Consider the following 16,095-nt stretch of genomic DNA (forward strand, 5'->3'; position numbering starts at 1 on the left):
ACCATGTGACTGCGACTTGGGTATCCTGCCCGAATAGGAGTCGCAACTCAACAATATATCCACAAACATCTATAACATTGCCTTGGGGAATTTCTTCATCGCCTGTCGCACTCCCAAGTCCGACAGGATTTCCTCAGTTCCTCCCAGAATAGCATCGAACTTGTAGGTCCGATGAAACATCTCGACGACTTTACCCATGCCACTCTGAGTCAATCCACGACCGCCAAAGATGTTGGTGGACATATCGGCAATCTCTTGTGCAGACCGAGTCGCGTGAGACTTCAGCAGAGCAATCGGTCCGCCTAGGTTCGAGGCCTGTTGGGCGTACGTCATATGGCACATTTGGTAAGCGATGGATTCCAACCAGGCCTGGTTAGACTCGCAGAGCGAAATCATCCGGGCGAGTCTACGATTCGATTCATGAGAAGTCAGTCTTTGCTTCAGATTGGAAAGTGGGGGAGGTAATACTTTTGTCGCATGACAGGCTGCTCGATCAATTTCTTGCCGAAGACCAGACGTTGGTTGCACCATTTCAGGCACTCTTCGACGACGGTCATGGACATACGGATCACAGCGCTGGCCATCATAAACCGTTCATGGTTGAAGTTGCTCATGATTACGATAAATCCCTTGTGCTCTTCGCCGAGTAGGTTCTCTACGGGCACTTTAACGTTCTCGAATTGCACATATGCTGTGGCTGCTGCGGTAGAGTACGAGGTCTTAATCTGCTTAGTCTCTACGCCGTCGTCGCGCGGAATTAGAAGCACAGTAAATCCCTTCTCTGTTCGGCAGCCCGTGACAAAGTAGTCAGCGAACATGCCGTTGGTGATCCACTTCCTGGTGGAATCGGTCAGTCACGGACTCTGTAGACATCGGTGGAAAGGAGTCAGTCATTCATACTTGGTACCATTGACGATGTAGTGCTTTCCATCGGGCGTCTTCTCGGCCGTCGTACGAAGTCCAGCCACATCGCTACCCGCAAATGCTTCGGTGATAGCTAAACACATCTTCTTTTTACCCGACAGAACTTCCTCGGTGACTTGCTCACGAAGAGGAGCATTGTGAAGCCACTGTTGAACAGCCGTTAAACTAATGGCCATGCCTGCCATGTTCCCATCCTGGAAGCCTGTCAACAGTTAGATATTGACTTTTCCAGGGTACAGAGATCCAGACGACGAACCTCGTGCATTACTTCTCACCATCTCCTGTGTGACGATCATGTCATGTATATAGTCGAATTCTTTCCCATCCACGGCGCCCCCGACCAAGGTTCGACCATGCAGATGCTTCCCAGGACCAAGACGCATAGCCAAAATGTTTGTTTCAGCCATACGGTCAATCAACTGCTGACTGATGTAGGTACCATCGCTCTCCTTCTCCTGAGCCTCGGGTGTGACATAGCGGCTGGTGAACTCGCGCATGGCGCGCTGCAGCCGCCGATGGCTGTCCTTGTAGTAGGGGCTTTTGAACTGCGGGCGTAGCCATAGGGGTTCTGCGTAAGGAACGGCGCTCAGACTGTCTGGTTCTGGAGTGGCGATCTCGGGCGTCTCTCCCTCGATTGTGCCGATGCAGAGGTCGTCGCGGTACTTATCCAGCACCTCCTGACGGTGAAGGTTGTAGAATTCGGCGGTGGCATCTTTACCGGCAATCTGGGAGAGGACCACGCTGCCACCGGGATGCGCGTCCAAGAAATCGGTTAGGTCATAAACTCGATGGTCGATGATACACCAGAGCGAGTCTTCGGAAGCATGTTGCGCAACCTCGGCGCGGGAGAAAGTCTTCGACATGGGGGGAATATGTGGCAGGAAGAGTCAGGAGGGTCAGTCAAGTACCATCTGGAGAGGACATGTGAGGGAAGATATAAATAGGAGCTCTCTGCTGTCGTTCACCCCATGTCTGCGTTGTTGTTGCAGAGGAACGCCAATCAGCGCGACCCCATTACGGAATTCCCGGCTGCCGAGGCAATTACCTGATCGGGAACGCCCCCGTGCCAGCCCATTTCGTCTACATACTCAACAGCGACGCGCCCGCTCGGTCCAACAATTCGGCCCACCTTGGCTCCTCTGCAGTATCAAAAGTACGTCTTTGCTTGGGGAATGGGAAGATCGCTAATCGCTTCTGTCTAGTTCGGATTTGTGCATACTATCCGGAGGTAGCCGATTCTATTCCTGCCACTCTTAAGCCATGTAAACCGAGTACGACAGTTCCAATCTTAACGCACCGTGAACATACACAGTATACCGTCCCAGGCAGAATCGCCGCCTTCAGGTCCGTGGAATTATATGGAAGCGACCTTAACACGTTGTTCCCGTCCTCAACCAGTCCCTGAATGTATACGGCCCGCCTATGGTAGCAACTGATGGACCGCACAATTCTCTGTAAAACTGCTTGACTTATTGAACCTAATCAACAGAGTAAGTGGGCCCGATGGTCTATAAGGAGATCCCGCACGGATCCAGGAGGAACCTCCGGATGATTTGTCCGGTGTGCCGAGGCGACAGATTTCACACCTGCGCACACCGACTCTATGTATCGAACACCAAAGTTTTCCTAGCACGCACTTCGAGACCATCGCACAGAAAATCGCCGAAGACACCATCAGCATACACGGTTAGCCAGTATTTCCCTCCTTGACATTTGCCAATCTCAAATCGGCCATTCGGATTGTGGAATATGTGAGTGACGCATGTCTGGAAGTTATCGGAGCGTCTATCCATACACGAGTTGTATGGGAAAGTATTTAGTGAATAGCGCTTCATATGGCCAGATCTTGCGCTTAGCAAGACTACTAGGCACACTATTCAACCAGGATATATCCTGGAAGTCCGTTAGATCAAAATTACTTAAAAGCATGGCGTTCATGCCCTCCCCAGGAGATGTGTCGTTGACATTCCACGTGGAACCGGCTGTTTGGCTACGCATTGGCTGATCGCAAGATGCAGACGCTTCCGACGTGACTCTCTCGTATGGAATCTCGGGAGCGGCGATACATCGCCGGGCAGAAATACTGTAACTTTGATATATACGCAAAAATTCAAGCGCGAAGTACCGCGATCGAGAGATAGCGCTGTCGGTAACCTCCTCTATAACTGTCGGGCAAATCCGTCCTGGAATCAAAACTGTGGCCGCTGTATACACATCTACTGCTTATTAGTTCCAAAAGAATTGTCTGATGTGCGCCAGAGAACGAACACAAGATGTTATACCACCAGGCTGGGAGTGGGCCTGACGTTCCATCGGCAGGAATATTATTGTAGATTAGCTCATTGACTCTGAGGAACCTTGACACATATCGCAGAACACTGAAGCGCGTTTTGAGGGAATCAATCATTTAGCGAACAAGCGGATCAGAAGCCACAATATCGCGAGCTATGCAATATTTTGACAATATAGGCCGAAATAAAAGCATGCGCACGTGGAACCGAGCCCCAGGGTACTTTCGATATCATCTTTGGTCAGCCGAAGGGCCTATAACACATCAGAAGTAATCAGACATGGGGAATCCTGGTAATGTACATACGGTCCATTAACACAACCGTGTCATATTTTGCGTGTGAGCTGCTGCTCTTGTGGGTTCTGGAGGCAAGCAACAGTTTGGGAAAGATGTAGGCCTGAACTTTGCGCGTCACGAATGGCTAATCCAATGACTATCCAACATTGATGTGCCAAATCCGTACTCTGTAGATATTGCGCCATGAGAAGAAGACACTGGATAAGTCCAGAGGACCTAGGATTCCAGCGGTTGAATTGCAAAGTTCTTTTGCGCGCGAGAAAATGGCATCTGCTGACGCTTCCCTCACCCGTAGAGGAATTAAATCTGCTGAGACCCCAATGCAAAGATGACATTGAAAGTGCACATTGTCATATTCTCATCCGACAGGAGGGTCTTGCCCATCCAGGTCCTCATATATTCAACTCACAGCTGGATAGTATCCACGAGCGGATACAGTGGGAAGACGGAGCACCAATAGATTTCCATGACACTATCTGCAGTCTTGCGTGGAGGCGAAACACAGTTGGGCACGGTGGATGGCCTAGCTTTTCTGCCAGAAATTAGACTGGAGGGCGCCATCCCTAGGATGGAGTCCGAAGTCCGTCAGTGTGGTGACGACATTCACTTATCCACAGCCATTTTTACCTAGCGCATAAAACTAGGGGCATGGAGCTACTAAAGACCCTGAGCCGGTGGATCCTCCTCCACTGCACCCACCATCGCATTTACCCCATCTACACGTTCTACTGCTTGTAGGACTAATTTGGGCGAGTGCTAGGATGGAATCATAGTATGCTTGCTTGCAATCGTTGCACCACCTCCTAGTGTGATGCGAGAGATACTGCATGTCGAAGGCCGTTTCCCGTTGGTAGCCGCAGAAATGTTATTTTTTATGCGCGTTGCTCCATTAGGGTGGCTAAGGGAGTATTCACAGAAGTATACTCTCCAATACGTAGGGGCGATACCGAGCACAGCGGTGAGGTATACTATATAGATTGTCAGATTGCCCAACGTTCCGTATTCAGTTACGGCTATGTCGTGTAAATTCACGTCCACGGGTCTTGCTTACTGGGGGGTATCCTGATTTCCGGTGAGCAACCCGTTTCTATACTCGTCGGGACAGAACCCGGACTCTCTAGATGTCTGATGCAACTCTCCAAAGTCGCGATGTAGCTAGATTGGACGTATTTTAGCAACTCGTTTGACCCACGAAAACATCTGCAAGGACCTACTTCTGGACGGCACCCTACTTTTCCGGCTCCCTAGTGTAGGTACATTGTACACCTTGATCTGACCTCTTGGTGCAGGGTCCACAAACTCGATGGGAAGAATGTTAGCACTACTGATGATTCATTCTGAAGAGGTCTTGGTTGCGGTGGATGACGTCGCATCGGACCTTGCAAACAAGGTATTCGTTGCAGGCCACAGCAGCCGTACGCCGTTTGGGCCATCGTCGGTCAGTGATGTCAACCCGTTGATGCCCTAATGAGAGACGGACTTGTTCATAGGGAGAAGTTATATAGGAAAGGGAGAAACTTGGAGCGAGTTGCGAAGAAGTGAGAAGGCTTGGCGCGGGATGTTCGGGTTGTGGTTCCGAGTGCAGCCTGAGGCACACTGAAAACATGTACTGGCGTGTCACTACTGCCTGTTTGGCGAATTGGACAGTATATACTTGGTGATTGAGTTTACATGTAAGTAGTTATACAATTGGATATGTACATAAAATTTCATACACCTCCCAGTATATATTTTACGTTTATGTGCGTTCACAAGAAACAATAGAGGATACCGATCTGACATCTGAATGGCTTTTCTACTAGAATTTTTTTGCTATGGCTGTCTTCCACCTTACACGAACATACCATATAGCAAAGGCGAACTGTAAAAAGAAACAACGATAATGTTCGATTGCTTTTATCATGAATACACTCGTACGAACATCGACCGAGTGTAGAAATCTATCGAACAGAAGAGCATAAGTGCAACAAGCATAGAATAATACCCTATGCACATTCATCCAGGGAAAAAAAAAAAAAAAATTATCATTCAGCCCTATCAAAGAAAACAGGGGCTGTACAATCCATCGTATCTCCATCACTGCAACCTCGAAAATCATACTCGAACAATTATCGAAGTAAGTGGTGCATAGAGTCATATCCACGGCTTAAACGCCAATGGGAACACCAATACAAGGGAGAGCCACATTAACACCGTTGTTCTATTCCGTTAGATGTGCCTTATGTACCTGGAAAGTTAACACTTACAACGTTCGGCCCGGAGTTGTCGCAGCAGGCAACGGTGTCCTGGCAGTTGCCGGGGATGAGCTCAACTACTGTATCAAGACAAGTTAGAAATTGTCATGGAAGATTACTGGATGGGGGATTTACGAGAGCTGCAACCGGTGTAGTGACCGGTGTTCAGGCCGGGGAGAACGCCGCCATCGAGAAGACCAACGAGGCTGCTATACTTGTCCTGGCTGAAGTGGGTGTCCTCGGTCTCTCCATTGCAGCAGAAGCGGTTGCCACCAGAGCATTTTGCGTACAGCTCCTGGGCTTTGTTGCCAATCTTGGGGTTACCGGGTTGGGCCAGCACAGTGGCAGCGAAGAGAGCAGCAGCGACGAAGAACTTCATGATGGTCGATCTGTTGACGGGAGGACTTTGAAGAATTGAGAATATAAGAAGATCTGAGAAAAGATGATGATGATGATGAGAATGGAAGGGACGAAGAGATTTGACGAGTGGAATTGGAGGAGCTTTTATATCTTTTGAGCTCGTTGTCTGAGACTATTGAGGGCTTCTGGCCGAGTCTATTCACATCCAAAGCACAGCATATGCTTCTGACCGCATCGAAGAAAGATCCCTTACCTGGCTAAACTGGTGACGAACTATGATCAGGATCGATGCCCGCTTGAATCAGTGACCCAGAACTCCGACCTAAGAGTGGGATACCTTTCACAGCGTTGGAAGAAGTGGCAAGCGTATAGCTGCATCTCCCCTGCAGAGTACCCCAACGTTGCTCTGCGTATCCAACGCAAGGACTCAAGCTGCTAGGATCCAGGAACAAGCTACTTTGAGCAACCCATATAGTTCTCCTGGCATAGCGATCCGAATTTCCTCTCGTAAGTGTTGTAGTGAAATTATAAACTGCTACAAAGATTCTCCAAGTGTATGATTTCAATATTAGAGAGGCTCAGTCGGAAGCAAGATCGTATCAGAGTTTACAGTGATTATTTTTCTTTTTCTTTTTCTTTTTTTTTTTTTTTTTTGTTCTGTTTTTAATCCCCGCTGCGCAGCGTCGTTAGAACGTAGGAGGATGAGGAAAGAGCTAGGAGCCAAAAATAAGGTTGATTTAGGATGACGATCGACAATGTGGCGAAGGGCCATGGAGCGCCCTCAAAGAGACCACTCTGTGTGTTCCTACCCGTTTAGTCATCGATGAGAAGAGAAATAATTGAAGCATGATTCATGCATTGATGCAGTTGCCAAGGGTGTACTGGCTTATTGGGAGAGGGAAGCATCAATCTCTACACCAGAGAGGCTGGTCTTAGCAACGGTGATGGAAGGTTATTTGGAATCTAATTCTGCATATTCCAGCCTCGTTGATCAGAGGCGTTCAGCTCATCGAAGGAGGTCTCTTGGAGAGTACTGAATATTGACCGAAGAGTTTTATCCCTTGCCAGTAGGGAGCAGTCGTAAGCAGTGAGTCTGGATCGTGGCTTTCTGCCACAGAAGAAATGGCGATGGCGCGGATGAGATTTTTAAAGTGCCAATAAACCCCACTGATATGCAGTGGTTCGCAGTAGGACATCAATAGTGCAGTTCGCTCTCGAGGTGGGAGTTGATAGGTCACAAACGTTGCAGAAGCAAGGGGTTTATAAGTAGAGTGTGATAAACATGGCTCACCCATCCAGCATAGCCAAGTTCTGCATGGGTCTGCCTTCTCTATGGCCTTACGTAGTGCTGCTACTGGTTGATCAGTATGTCGATTTCGAGCTACCCGTTATAGCCTTACATAAAACATCTCTTTTTCAAGGTCTATGCACAGTATATGTAGGTTTAGTATCTAGACTCTTGGATGATCTTTGAGGAGCATCTCTATCCACAAAAGCTCTATATTCCATCTTATGCGAAATAGAAAATGAAACCAAAGCAAAAATGGTCCACTCCCAGACACGGGATCTATACAAATATATTCAACAACATGAAGCAGGCTCTATAATTACCAGCTGAATGATTCCTCGACATATCGAATCCCTTGGTAGCCCTGCAGCATGGCCAGATGCACAGCAGATCGAGCCTCGTCTGCCATTGTGGGCGGTCCGCACACTAACACAACAGCCGAGCAATTCCTAAGTTGCGCCTCATGCGCGTGGGCGAGAATGCAAGATTGGAGGTCGGGTCGGCCTCGGTGCATTTCAAAATCCTTATCTGGTATTCTGTTATTCTGCATGGGGGAGTATGGATTGGCTGCATCCACGCTATCGCTGTTATTGCCTGTTGATGTGATGTAGAACGAAGCATGAAAGTCATATCGAGAGAGAGCTGGACTCAGCTCGACGGATGCAATCTGACGCACAAAATCTAGCTGGCGTGTTGTCCAGACTAGCTGGATGTCTTGGATGTGGGTGGTGGGCTCGCCTGGGGCAGCAGACCGATCAACGTGGTCTTGAATATACGGTAAGATTGCCGCAATTCCAGTCCCACCTGCAACAAAAAGAACTGACTCATACTTCCACAAGGGGAACTGTTCACCGTATGGACCCTCTAGGAGGATTGTTGTACTGAGGGCCCCGTCCGGACATTGCTTGCATTGTTGACGGAGAGAGCGCGTCCATCCATCATAGGGCCGAATCCAAAAGATCAATCTAAGCTGCGGCGGGGTGCTGTCTTGTGAGCATCCCTCAATGGACTGTAATTCGGAACTAGAGGCGTCAGAGAGCAGAGGAACCTGGGTGACATCTATAGACTGGTGGTCTTTTGAACCGCGTATTAACGACAAAAAAGACGGACTAGACTCCGTCTCAGATGACCAATATCCCAGGGTAAATGGATGGCTCTCCCATCCCGTAAATCGGAAAGGCTGGTATAAATAGTAAAACTGTCCGGCAGTTGGGCAGATGAATGAGGATGCAGGCATCATCTCCAGCCGAATCACATCAGCTTTCTCGTCGTAAGTGGCCAAACTGCGAGTATATTGGATTCCCTTTCCAGAATGGAAGCGGACATGGAGGTTGCAGGAAATAAGGCGAATTAAACGTAAGACTCGATCAACTCCCCAGACACCAATAACAGGCCACAAGTAAAGCCAGTATTCATGTTCTTCAAAAATAATCGTATGACTGAGAATAACACGTTAGGCAAGAGGAGATAGAGAGCAGGGCGCTACTGACTAAAAACAACCGATGAGGGCTACCACTGAAAACAGAATGTGAAGAAGGAGGAATGTTTCGTAACTTTTCCGACGAAACCAGTCCACAGCGGTAGGCAAAATAAGAAGCATCGCTGTCATTCCCTGGAAATAGATCAGATGGGCAAGATAGATAAGCCAAGCGGTGCAAGCGCATACCACTGTGCCCCATAACAAATAGGGTTTCTTAAGCTTTTTTGACGCATGTCCATCTACAAAGGATGACGCTGTGAGAAGAAGGAGATACATATTATATATAGGAGGACTTACTCTGAGTCAATAGTACAAAATATAAAATTGTATGTATCGTAGCTTGAAGAGTTGCTACCCAGGCCACGTGACGATGAAATATATTAAATGTAGCAAAACTCCAGCCGGTTGCCCAGAGAAATACGTTATTTCGACCGGCAAAGAGCCACAGCAAGGGAAGATTGGCAAATGACATTATACCTGTGCGATCGGCCACATAACGCAAGATTTGAGAGGAGATTTTGGGCCAGCTTGAAACCGGTTAACCAAAAAGAATATTTGATATGGAGTATCACTTACTAGATGTTGTCCGAGAAGACCCGATAACTGGTAATGGACAGGAAAATGCTCATACACCAGAAGAGAAAGACAACTAGAGCTTCGATGCGCGTGGGAAATGTCCAAAAAAAGAGATGTCGGCCGTGAGATGGCAACGGTGCGGGCACGATTAAATGGGTCTCGGCCCAATTATATACTCCTTGAAAAGGTATACATAGAGTGTATACTCCTCGAGACACTTTGCGGCATGTGTCGAATCGCCGGGAAAGGTCAAGTTGCTGAATCATACGATGCAGGATGCCGACGGCTAGAATGCCGGCCCAGAAGCCATACCCAGCAAAGCTGTTTCGTCAGAGCTGCCATGGAAAAGCCCCTGGGCAGGGAGGTCAGTGACCTACCCATATGCGAAATGTGTCCATGTCTCGTACTCCCAAGTATCCTACCATTAGCAACAATTAGCAATTTAGGTAGGGACCTGAATTAGAGAAACCCACAATTGTCCGATAAGTACGATCGAAATGCGACGAGGATAAGAGAACGGGAGAATCTACATGCAGAGTGCTAGGAAGTTCCTGATAGTCAACAACTCGCATGTGTGTAATCGCATCATTGGTTAAATTTTTGGCGAGCTGTTCCTGGGGGATCAGCTCTAGTTGGCCGGCTTGTTGGCAGAGGGTAGCCAATTGGGAAAGGCCTGGGGCTCGCTCTGACGGGCGGCAGTACACCTGAGAGGCGGCATAAATGGATGTGACTTTCAATGGATTCTGACAACGAGTTTCCCAGACGCCAACTGCAGAACTTCCACCAAATGTAATATAGGTATATGCAGTGTAAATGGCCTTGACGCAACGTTCATTCGGCGGGATAATGCCGGATAGAACAAGACCGGTATTCAATTGCAAGACGAGCCAGTATAGTGTACGCATGTCTGGGAGGTAAGGTATGATATGTCTAGTAGGGAGAATATCCGCCTAAGAACTGGTAGGTACATGGAGAACCCGACCGGAGCATTACGGGTGAATCGATAACACTCTTCGGTGAACCGGGCAATGAGTTTAGGGAATACTCAACTGTGTGATGTGAGAAAAGTTAGCAGCGGGGTATAAATTGGACAATCGCTAGCCAGCGAGATAAACTTGTCCCACGGACTGCGCTGTCTGGAGGAAGGTGAGAAAGTTTGAGGAAGGTGAGGAAGTTGTGAGGAGGGGGAAAATTATCAGATGATTATCAGATCAGACGGGATGGCGGGATATCAGGTTATCTAATCTGATCATCTCCGATAGCTGAGTCATCCGCCCATAATCGAATCAAGCGAGCCGAGCAATCAAGCGAGCCGAGCAAACAAGCGAGAGCCACTACATTTGTCTGTGGGCTAAATATATTTCTATTATTGTAAACATCTTCCTTCTAAATATAACAATTACTATAGTATAGTTGCATCTATATATAAATAGTATATATTGAGGATATGGTTTTCTCTAGGGCCTCCTACATTCAATGGCTCTAATAGACCAGTCACCGTTAGATTCTCCCTGCGGGACGAGACCACCGCCTTTCACCTATCAAATGTCCACACTAATTATTGCGGCGGGAGGAAAAAATCACCTGATTAGCTAGTCGGGTTTAAATTCAGGTACACAGAAACCAAACGAGTTGGCGTGAGTATGACGAAGGAGCTTGGATAAATAAAACAAGTGGTAAAACATACAAAACTTATAGAAGCCGACTATGCGCTCATGGATAAATAGAAACGTCGCCTGGAAGTGAAGCTATTATCTTATTATCATTTCTAATGTATACTGCTGATACTACTAATATAGTGTTGAAACTCCCTATCTGACTCACTATTATGGCTCTCGTAGAACTATGTTTTTGTGGGTCGAATGGTTTGTCTTGATATATATTATACTAAAAAGGATAATATTATTAACCCCAGCGCAGCCTGGAATATTAATTAAGTCTTCTAAGTATATAAGGTACAGTAACTGTTGCACACTTATACAGGTCGGAACTGCATAAGTGGTTCTCGGCGCTCACCCTAGTTCATTCGTCCATAGTTCGAGTGTTTGACCTCGTCCACCTTCAATCTTCAACTTCACACTACTTAATGAAATGACCATGTTCTTCCTCTGAGCTTTCGTGTTTACAGTAACTCTCTAAATAGCAAGATAATAACTAGTACATAGTAAAGTAACTGGAGAAGCTTTCAAGCTACCTATTATATAAGATGTTTCATAGCGAGTTAAGTATAAATTAAACAAGGGAAAGAGAAATCAGGGTGCTCTATAAGTAGTGCGATAGTATTTTCAAATTTGCTGGTGATAGACGCCTGTATGGCCAAAAGCTACTATTGCAGGCCATGGGACGTTTCATCCCGTATTCCCCGATTAGCTGGGTAGAGGCCAATCAAATCAAAGGGCTTAAGTAGAGAGTGGAGTCCAGTAGTCATAGCAAGCTTTCAAACACCCGAGGAGCGTGACCTTGATGCTTCAGAGGCTGGCTGTTCTTTAGAGTACTGCTTCATAAACTCTTCAGGGACATTTCGCCCACCTTTACTAACAGCAATGTTTACCACTTTAATAAGGACATATAAGGTAGCACAAATATATTACTCACCACGTTTTAACTACATCTAGGAATATTTAAGTTACCTATGTATAAAAAGACTCACCACAGGAATAATACTGTCTTTGTCGGACGACGATACCCCGGATCCTGTTCATTTCCCCAGACTTCTCCACCTCATGGAAGGTGGGGATCATTCGGGAGGAAAGAGGGGATCGGGGTTCCCCCTCTTCCAATAGAATTTGTCCGGGATCAGCATCCCTCCCTTCTCTGAAAGTTTCCCAATCATGCGACTCAATGGACTGCCAAAGTTTTGCCATTGTTTAACGTTATGCTGCGGATGCATGAAGTTGTACTCCTATGTAATACCTCCCCCCGCTGTATAAATACCCCGTGGATGCCACAGGAGTCAGCAAGCCTGACAAAAGCAAGCCTGGCATAACTTCCTTATAAACCATGCATAGTTATATTACCAGTCTCGTTAGCCTTGTTGGGGTTCTTTCCCTTGGTTATACTGCCGCAACACTGCAAAATATCACCAATGACTCGTATTTCTACGGCGATTCACCTCCCGTTTATCCCTCACGTAAGGTTTTCCCATTTCTCGTCGATATAATTACTGATACGTTGCCCTAGCCGAGGGCACTGGGACCGGTGAATGGGCGTTAGCCTACGAAAAAGCCAAAAAGCTGGTCGCCAGCCTTACTCCTGAAGAAAGGGTCAAGCTGACAGCTGGAGTTAATGCTGATAATAGCTGCTCAGGAAACATACCCTCTATTCCACGTTTGAACTTTCCAGGTCTTTGCGTCTCCGATGCGGGGAATGGTCTTGTAAGTGATTTGATTTCGTTTAGTTATCTCAACCTTGTTTGTCTAGATTATAGCTGACCTGTGTAGCGTGGCACAGACTATGTTATGGTTGGCCTAGTGGAATACATATAGGAGCGAGGTATAGCTCTGGGCTCTCACAAGGGAGCATCTGCTAACTTGCTATGTCATGTAGTTGGAATAAAGCTCTTTCCCGGCAAAGGGGCCTCCACATGGGTGGTGAGTTTTACAGAAAAGGTGTACATCTTCTCCTTGGGCCTGTTGTAGGGCCCATTGGGAGAATTGTTAAAGGGGGCCGTAACTGGGAAGGCTTCTCAACAGATCCCTACCTCAGTGGCGCATTGGTTTACGAAACTGTTTGTGGAATACAATCTGCAGGTGTGGGTGCGTCTACCAAGGTGTGCATTGCAATGGAAAGCCACGGACGCTTAAGAAACTAACCCACACAGCATTATATACTTAACGAACAAGAGACGTACAGAAACCCTCAGAAACTTAATGGTCTCGACATCGCTGCTATCTCATCCAATATTGATGACAAGACCATGCATGAGCTGTATCTTTGGCCATTCCAAGACGCTGTGCGAGCAGGAACTGCATCAATCATGTGCTCTTACCAAAGAATTAATAATTCATATGGATGCCAGAATAGCAAGACCCTTAATGGGCTATTGAAGACAGAGCTGGGCTTTCAGGGTGGGTCTCTTTACTTCTGGTCGTAAGGCTTTGTGACTTACCGACCACAGGATACGTGATTTCTGACTGGGGTGCCCAGCATGCTGGAATTGCTACAGCCAACGCTGGGTTGGACATGGCCATGCCATCGACGAAACTGTGGGGGCCCAAACTCACCGAAGCTATCGAAAATGGGACTATGGAAGCATCTCGTTTGGATGATATGGCAACCAGGTTCGTGAAGCGATTCGCTTCTGCGCGAGTTTTATACTGACGATGATAGAATTCTGGCAACATGGTATAAATTAAAACAAGACGTCAATTTCCCACCCTCAGGCATAGGGATGCCCAAGGACGTCAATGCAGATCACCAGGTTATCGTCGGGATAACCCCGGCGTCCAAGCAAACCCTGCTTCAGAATGCGATTGAGGGCCATGTGTTGGTCAAAAATATCAACAATGCTCTCCCCCTCCGGTCTCCCAGGTTAGTATCAGTCTTTGGCTATGACGCCAAAGGACCCGACAGCTGGAGCACCAATTTAGAGTTCTGGGGATATAGCCCCCCGATTCAAGGAAACCATACCTTATATGTTGGTGGGGGATCGGGAGCCAACTCACCCGCCTATATTAGTGCGCCCCTGGATGCCCTCCAGGCGCAAGCATCTCAGGATGGCTCATCTCTGATATGGGACATCACATCTCTGGATCCCGCTGTGAACCCCACCAGCGACACTTGCCTAGTTTTTATAAACAGCTATGCCACGGAGGGTTATGACCGGCCGGGTTTGGTAGATGAGACTAGCGATGTCTTGGTGACTAATGTAGCCAGCAAGTGCGACAGCACAGTTGTGGTTGTCCATAATGCAGGAATCCGCCTAGTAAATGCTTGGATAAATCACCAGAACGTTACCGCTGTGATATTTGCCCATCTTCCTGGGCAGGATTCAGGGAGGTCTGTGGTAGAACTACTTTACGGCAGATCAAACCCTTCGGGTAAACTCCCCTATACCGTCGCAAAGAAGGCAGAAGACTATGGACAATTACTCCATCCAATGGAGGCAAAGGAGCCATTTGGACTTTTCCCCCAAGATAATTTTAGCGAGGGGATCTTTATTGACTACCGTGCCTTCGATCAGCAGGGAATTGAGCCCCAGTTCGAATTTGGATTTGGACTATCATACACGACCTTCGACTACTCAGGCCTGCACATTGACACTGTTAGCGCGATCAACACCCCATATCCACCGCCAGCTGCAGTACAGGAGGGTGGGAACCCGCATTTATGGGATGCCTTGGTGAGGGTGAGAGTGCAGGTGAAGAATAGTGGCTCGGCGGATGGTGACGAAGTGGCTCAACTTTACGTCGGTATTCCAAATGGCCCAATCCGTCAGTTACGTGGATTTGAAAAGGCGCATATTACGACAGGTTCCACAGCAAATGTCATGTTCTCGCTGACCCGTCGTGACCTGAGTGTATGGGACACCAATGCACAACAGTGGTGGTTGCAGCCCGGTACGTATCAGGTATTTGTGGGCCGTTCCAGTCGGGATCTCCCTCTGAGGGGTCATTTTACACTCTAAGGTAGCATTACACTATGGGAAGAGGCATTTATGTGTCAATTATGCATTCTAGGCCTTCAGCTCCCTTGGCTATTGTTGAGGAAATTATAGCCGGCCAATCATTTGCTTTCCTGGCTGTCATTTTTCTTAGCTATGTTCATCGCAGTGTTAAATAGACAGGGGCACAAGTTGGTCCTTGCCTATTTTTCTTTTTCTAAGAATCTGCCGCACTCAGACAACGTTTGCTGCTACCCACTGAGGGGTTGCATGTTAGCTGCATTGTAGCGTAGCGATCTCGGTGGTGATGGTTCTCAACTCCAAATCAGCAGATCTTTGACTTCAAGTCCAACAACCATCTATCACTCTCGTTCCATCATGAAGATTAGTCTCCGCGATTTTGTTCAGCAGAATGGCTTCACTAGCCCGAATGCCGACCATTTGGGACTGGATGCTTTGATTGTCGGTGCTGGTTTCAGTGGCGTATGTTACTGCATGAACTTCGGATTGTGTGGAGTTTAAGGCGAATGGGCGACTCCCATCGACACGTTCTGGGCTTGACAATCTGCGGATTTGCGAGCTTATTCTATATGTATGATCAGAATGGCCAGACAGCCGCATTCAATGGGCCAATCTGCATAGAATTCGATCCCACAGCGGCCACAAGCCATGCCTGGAAATACCGGATTAATAAGTTATCGAATGCCACGCTCTTCCTAGCCACGAAGTCAACCTACATGGGAGGTACTTTCCCTGGGAAGCCTTTTGAGAAGTTAATTATACGGCAGGTATATCATCCTACCATGCCGAGATTCGGACGGTGCTGCAATCACTCAAAGGATTTTCCGCAGAGATGCAATAATCTTCTGGCTACAATACATTCCTATCGTTTCAACTGAATACTTGTACCTGCATCTACTCTTTTTTTTTTTTTTTTTTTAACTAGAATTTCACTTCTCCAGCACTTTCTTGAAAGTGAACATTATTATATATATAGGCCATCCATTCTCTCCTAGTACCATCGTATTCCCTACATTCTCTATG

General features: G+C 47.4%; 4 protein-coding genes across 4 annotated transcripts; 1 reads left to right on the forward strand and 3 right to left on the reverse strand.

Annotated features, from left to right (window-relative positions):
- Positions 1–69: 69 nt before the first annotated feature.
- ATNIH1004_003655 (acyl-CoA dehydrogenase family protein) lies at positions 70–1,787 on the reverse strand (the record flags this gene model as incomplete). Its single annotated transcript, XM_033568330.1, has 4 exons — positions 70–406; positions 469–837; positions 901–1,126; positions 1,181–1,787. 4 exons carry the CDS (start codon positions 1,785–1,787, stop codon positions 70–72), a joined length of 1,539 nt encoding a protein of 512 aa, XP_033430325.1.
- Positions 1,788–5,657: 3,870 nt separating this feature from the next.
- On the reverse strand, positions 5,658–6,124 carry ATNIH1004_003656 (hydrophobin family protein; the record flags this gene model as incomplete). The annotated part of the gene is made up of 3 exons (XM_033568331.1): positions 5,658–5,711; positions 5,758–5,825; positions 5,881–6,124. The coding sequence occupies 3 exons, from the start codon at positions 6,122–6,124 to the stop codon at positions 5,658–5,660; spliced, it is 366 nt and encodes a 121-aa protein (XP_033430326.1).
- A 1,588-nt stretch (positions 6,125–7,712) lies between these two features.
- Positions 7,713–10,354, reverse strand: ATNIH1004_003657 (NADPH oxidase family protein; the record flags this gene model as incomplete). The annotated part of the gene is made up of 5 exons (XM_033568332.1): positions 7,713–8,832; positions 9,450–9,476; positions 9,762–9,770; positions 9,827–9,867; positions 9,923–10,354. 5 exons carry the CDS (start codon positions 10,352–10,354, stop codon positions 7,713–7,715), a joined length of 1,629 nt encoding a protein of 542 aa, XP_033430327.1.
- Positions 10,355–12,449: 2,095 nt separating this feature from the next.
- ATNIH1004_003658 (uncharacterized protein) lies at positions 12,450–15,075 on the forward strand (the record flags this gene model as incomplete). Its single annotated transcript, XM_033568333.1, has 8 exons — positions 12,450–12,579; positions 12,630–12,823; positions 12,935–12,941; positions 12,996–13,039; positions 13,112–13,218; positions 13,302–13,516; positions 13,567–13,729; positions 13,779–15,075. The coding sequence occupies 8 exons, from the start codon at positions 12,450–12,452 to the stop codon at positions 15,073–15,075; spliced, it is 2,157 nt and encodes a 718-aa protein (XP_033430328.1).
- Positions 15,076–16,095: the final 1,020 nt, after the last annotated feature.

The sequence above is a fragment of the Aspergillus tanneri genome, assembly GCF_003426965.1.
Source record: "Aspergillus tanneri strain NIH1004 chromosome Unknown AapTan_1_pilon_pilon_pilon, whole genome shotgun sequence".
Lineage (NCBI taxonomy): Eukaryota > Fungi > Ascomycota > Eurotiomycetes > Eurotiales > Aspergillaceae > Aspergillus > Aspergillus tanneri.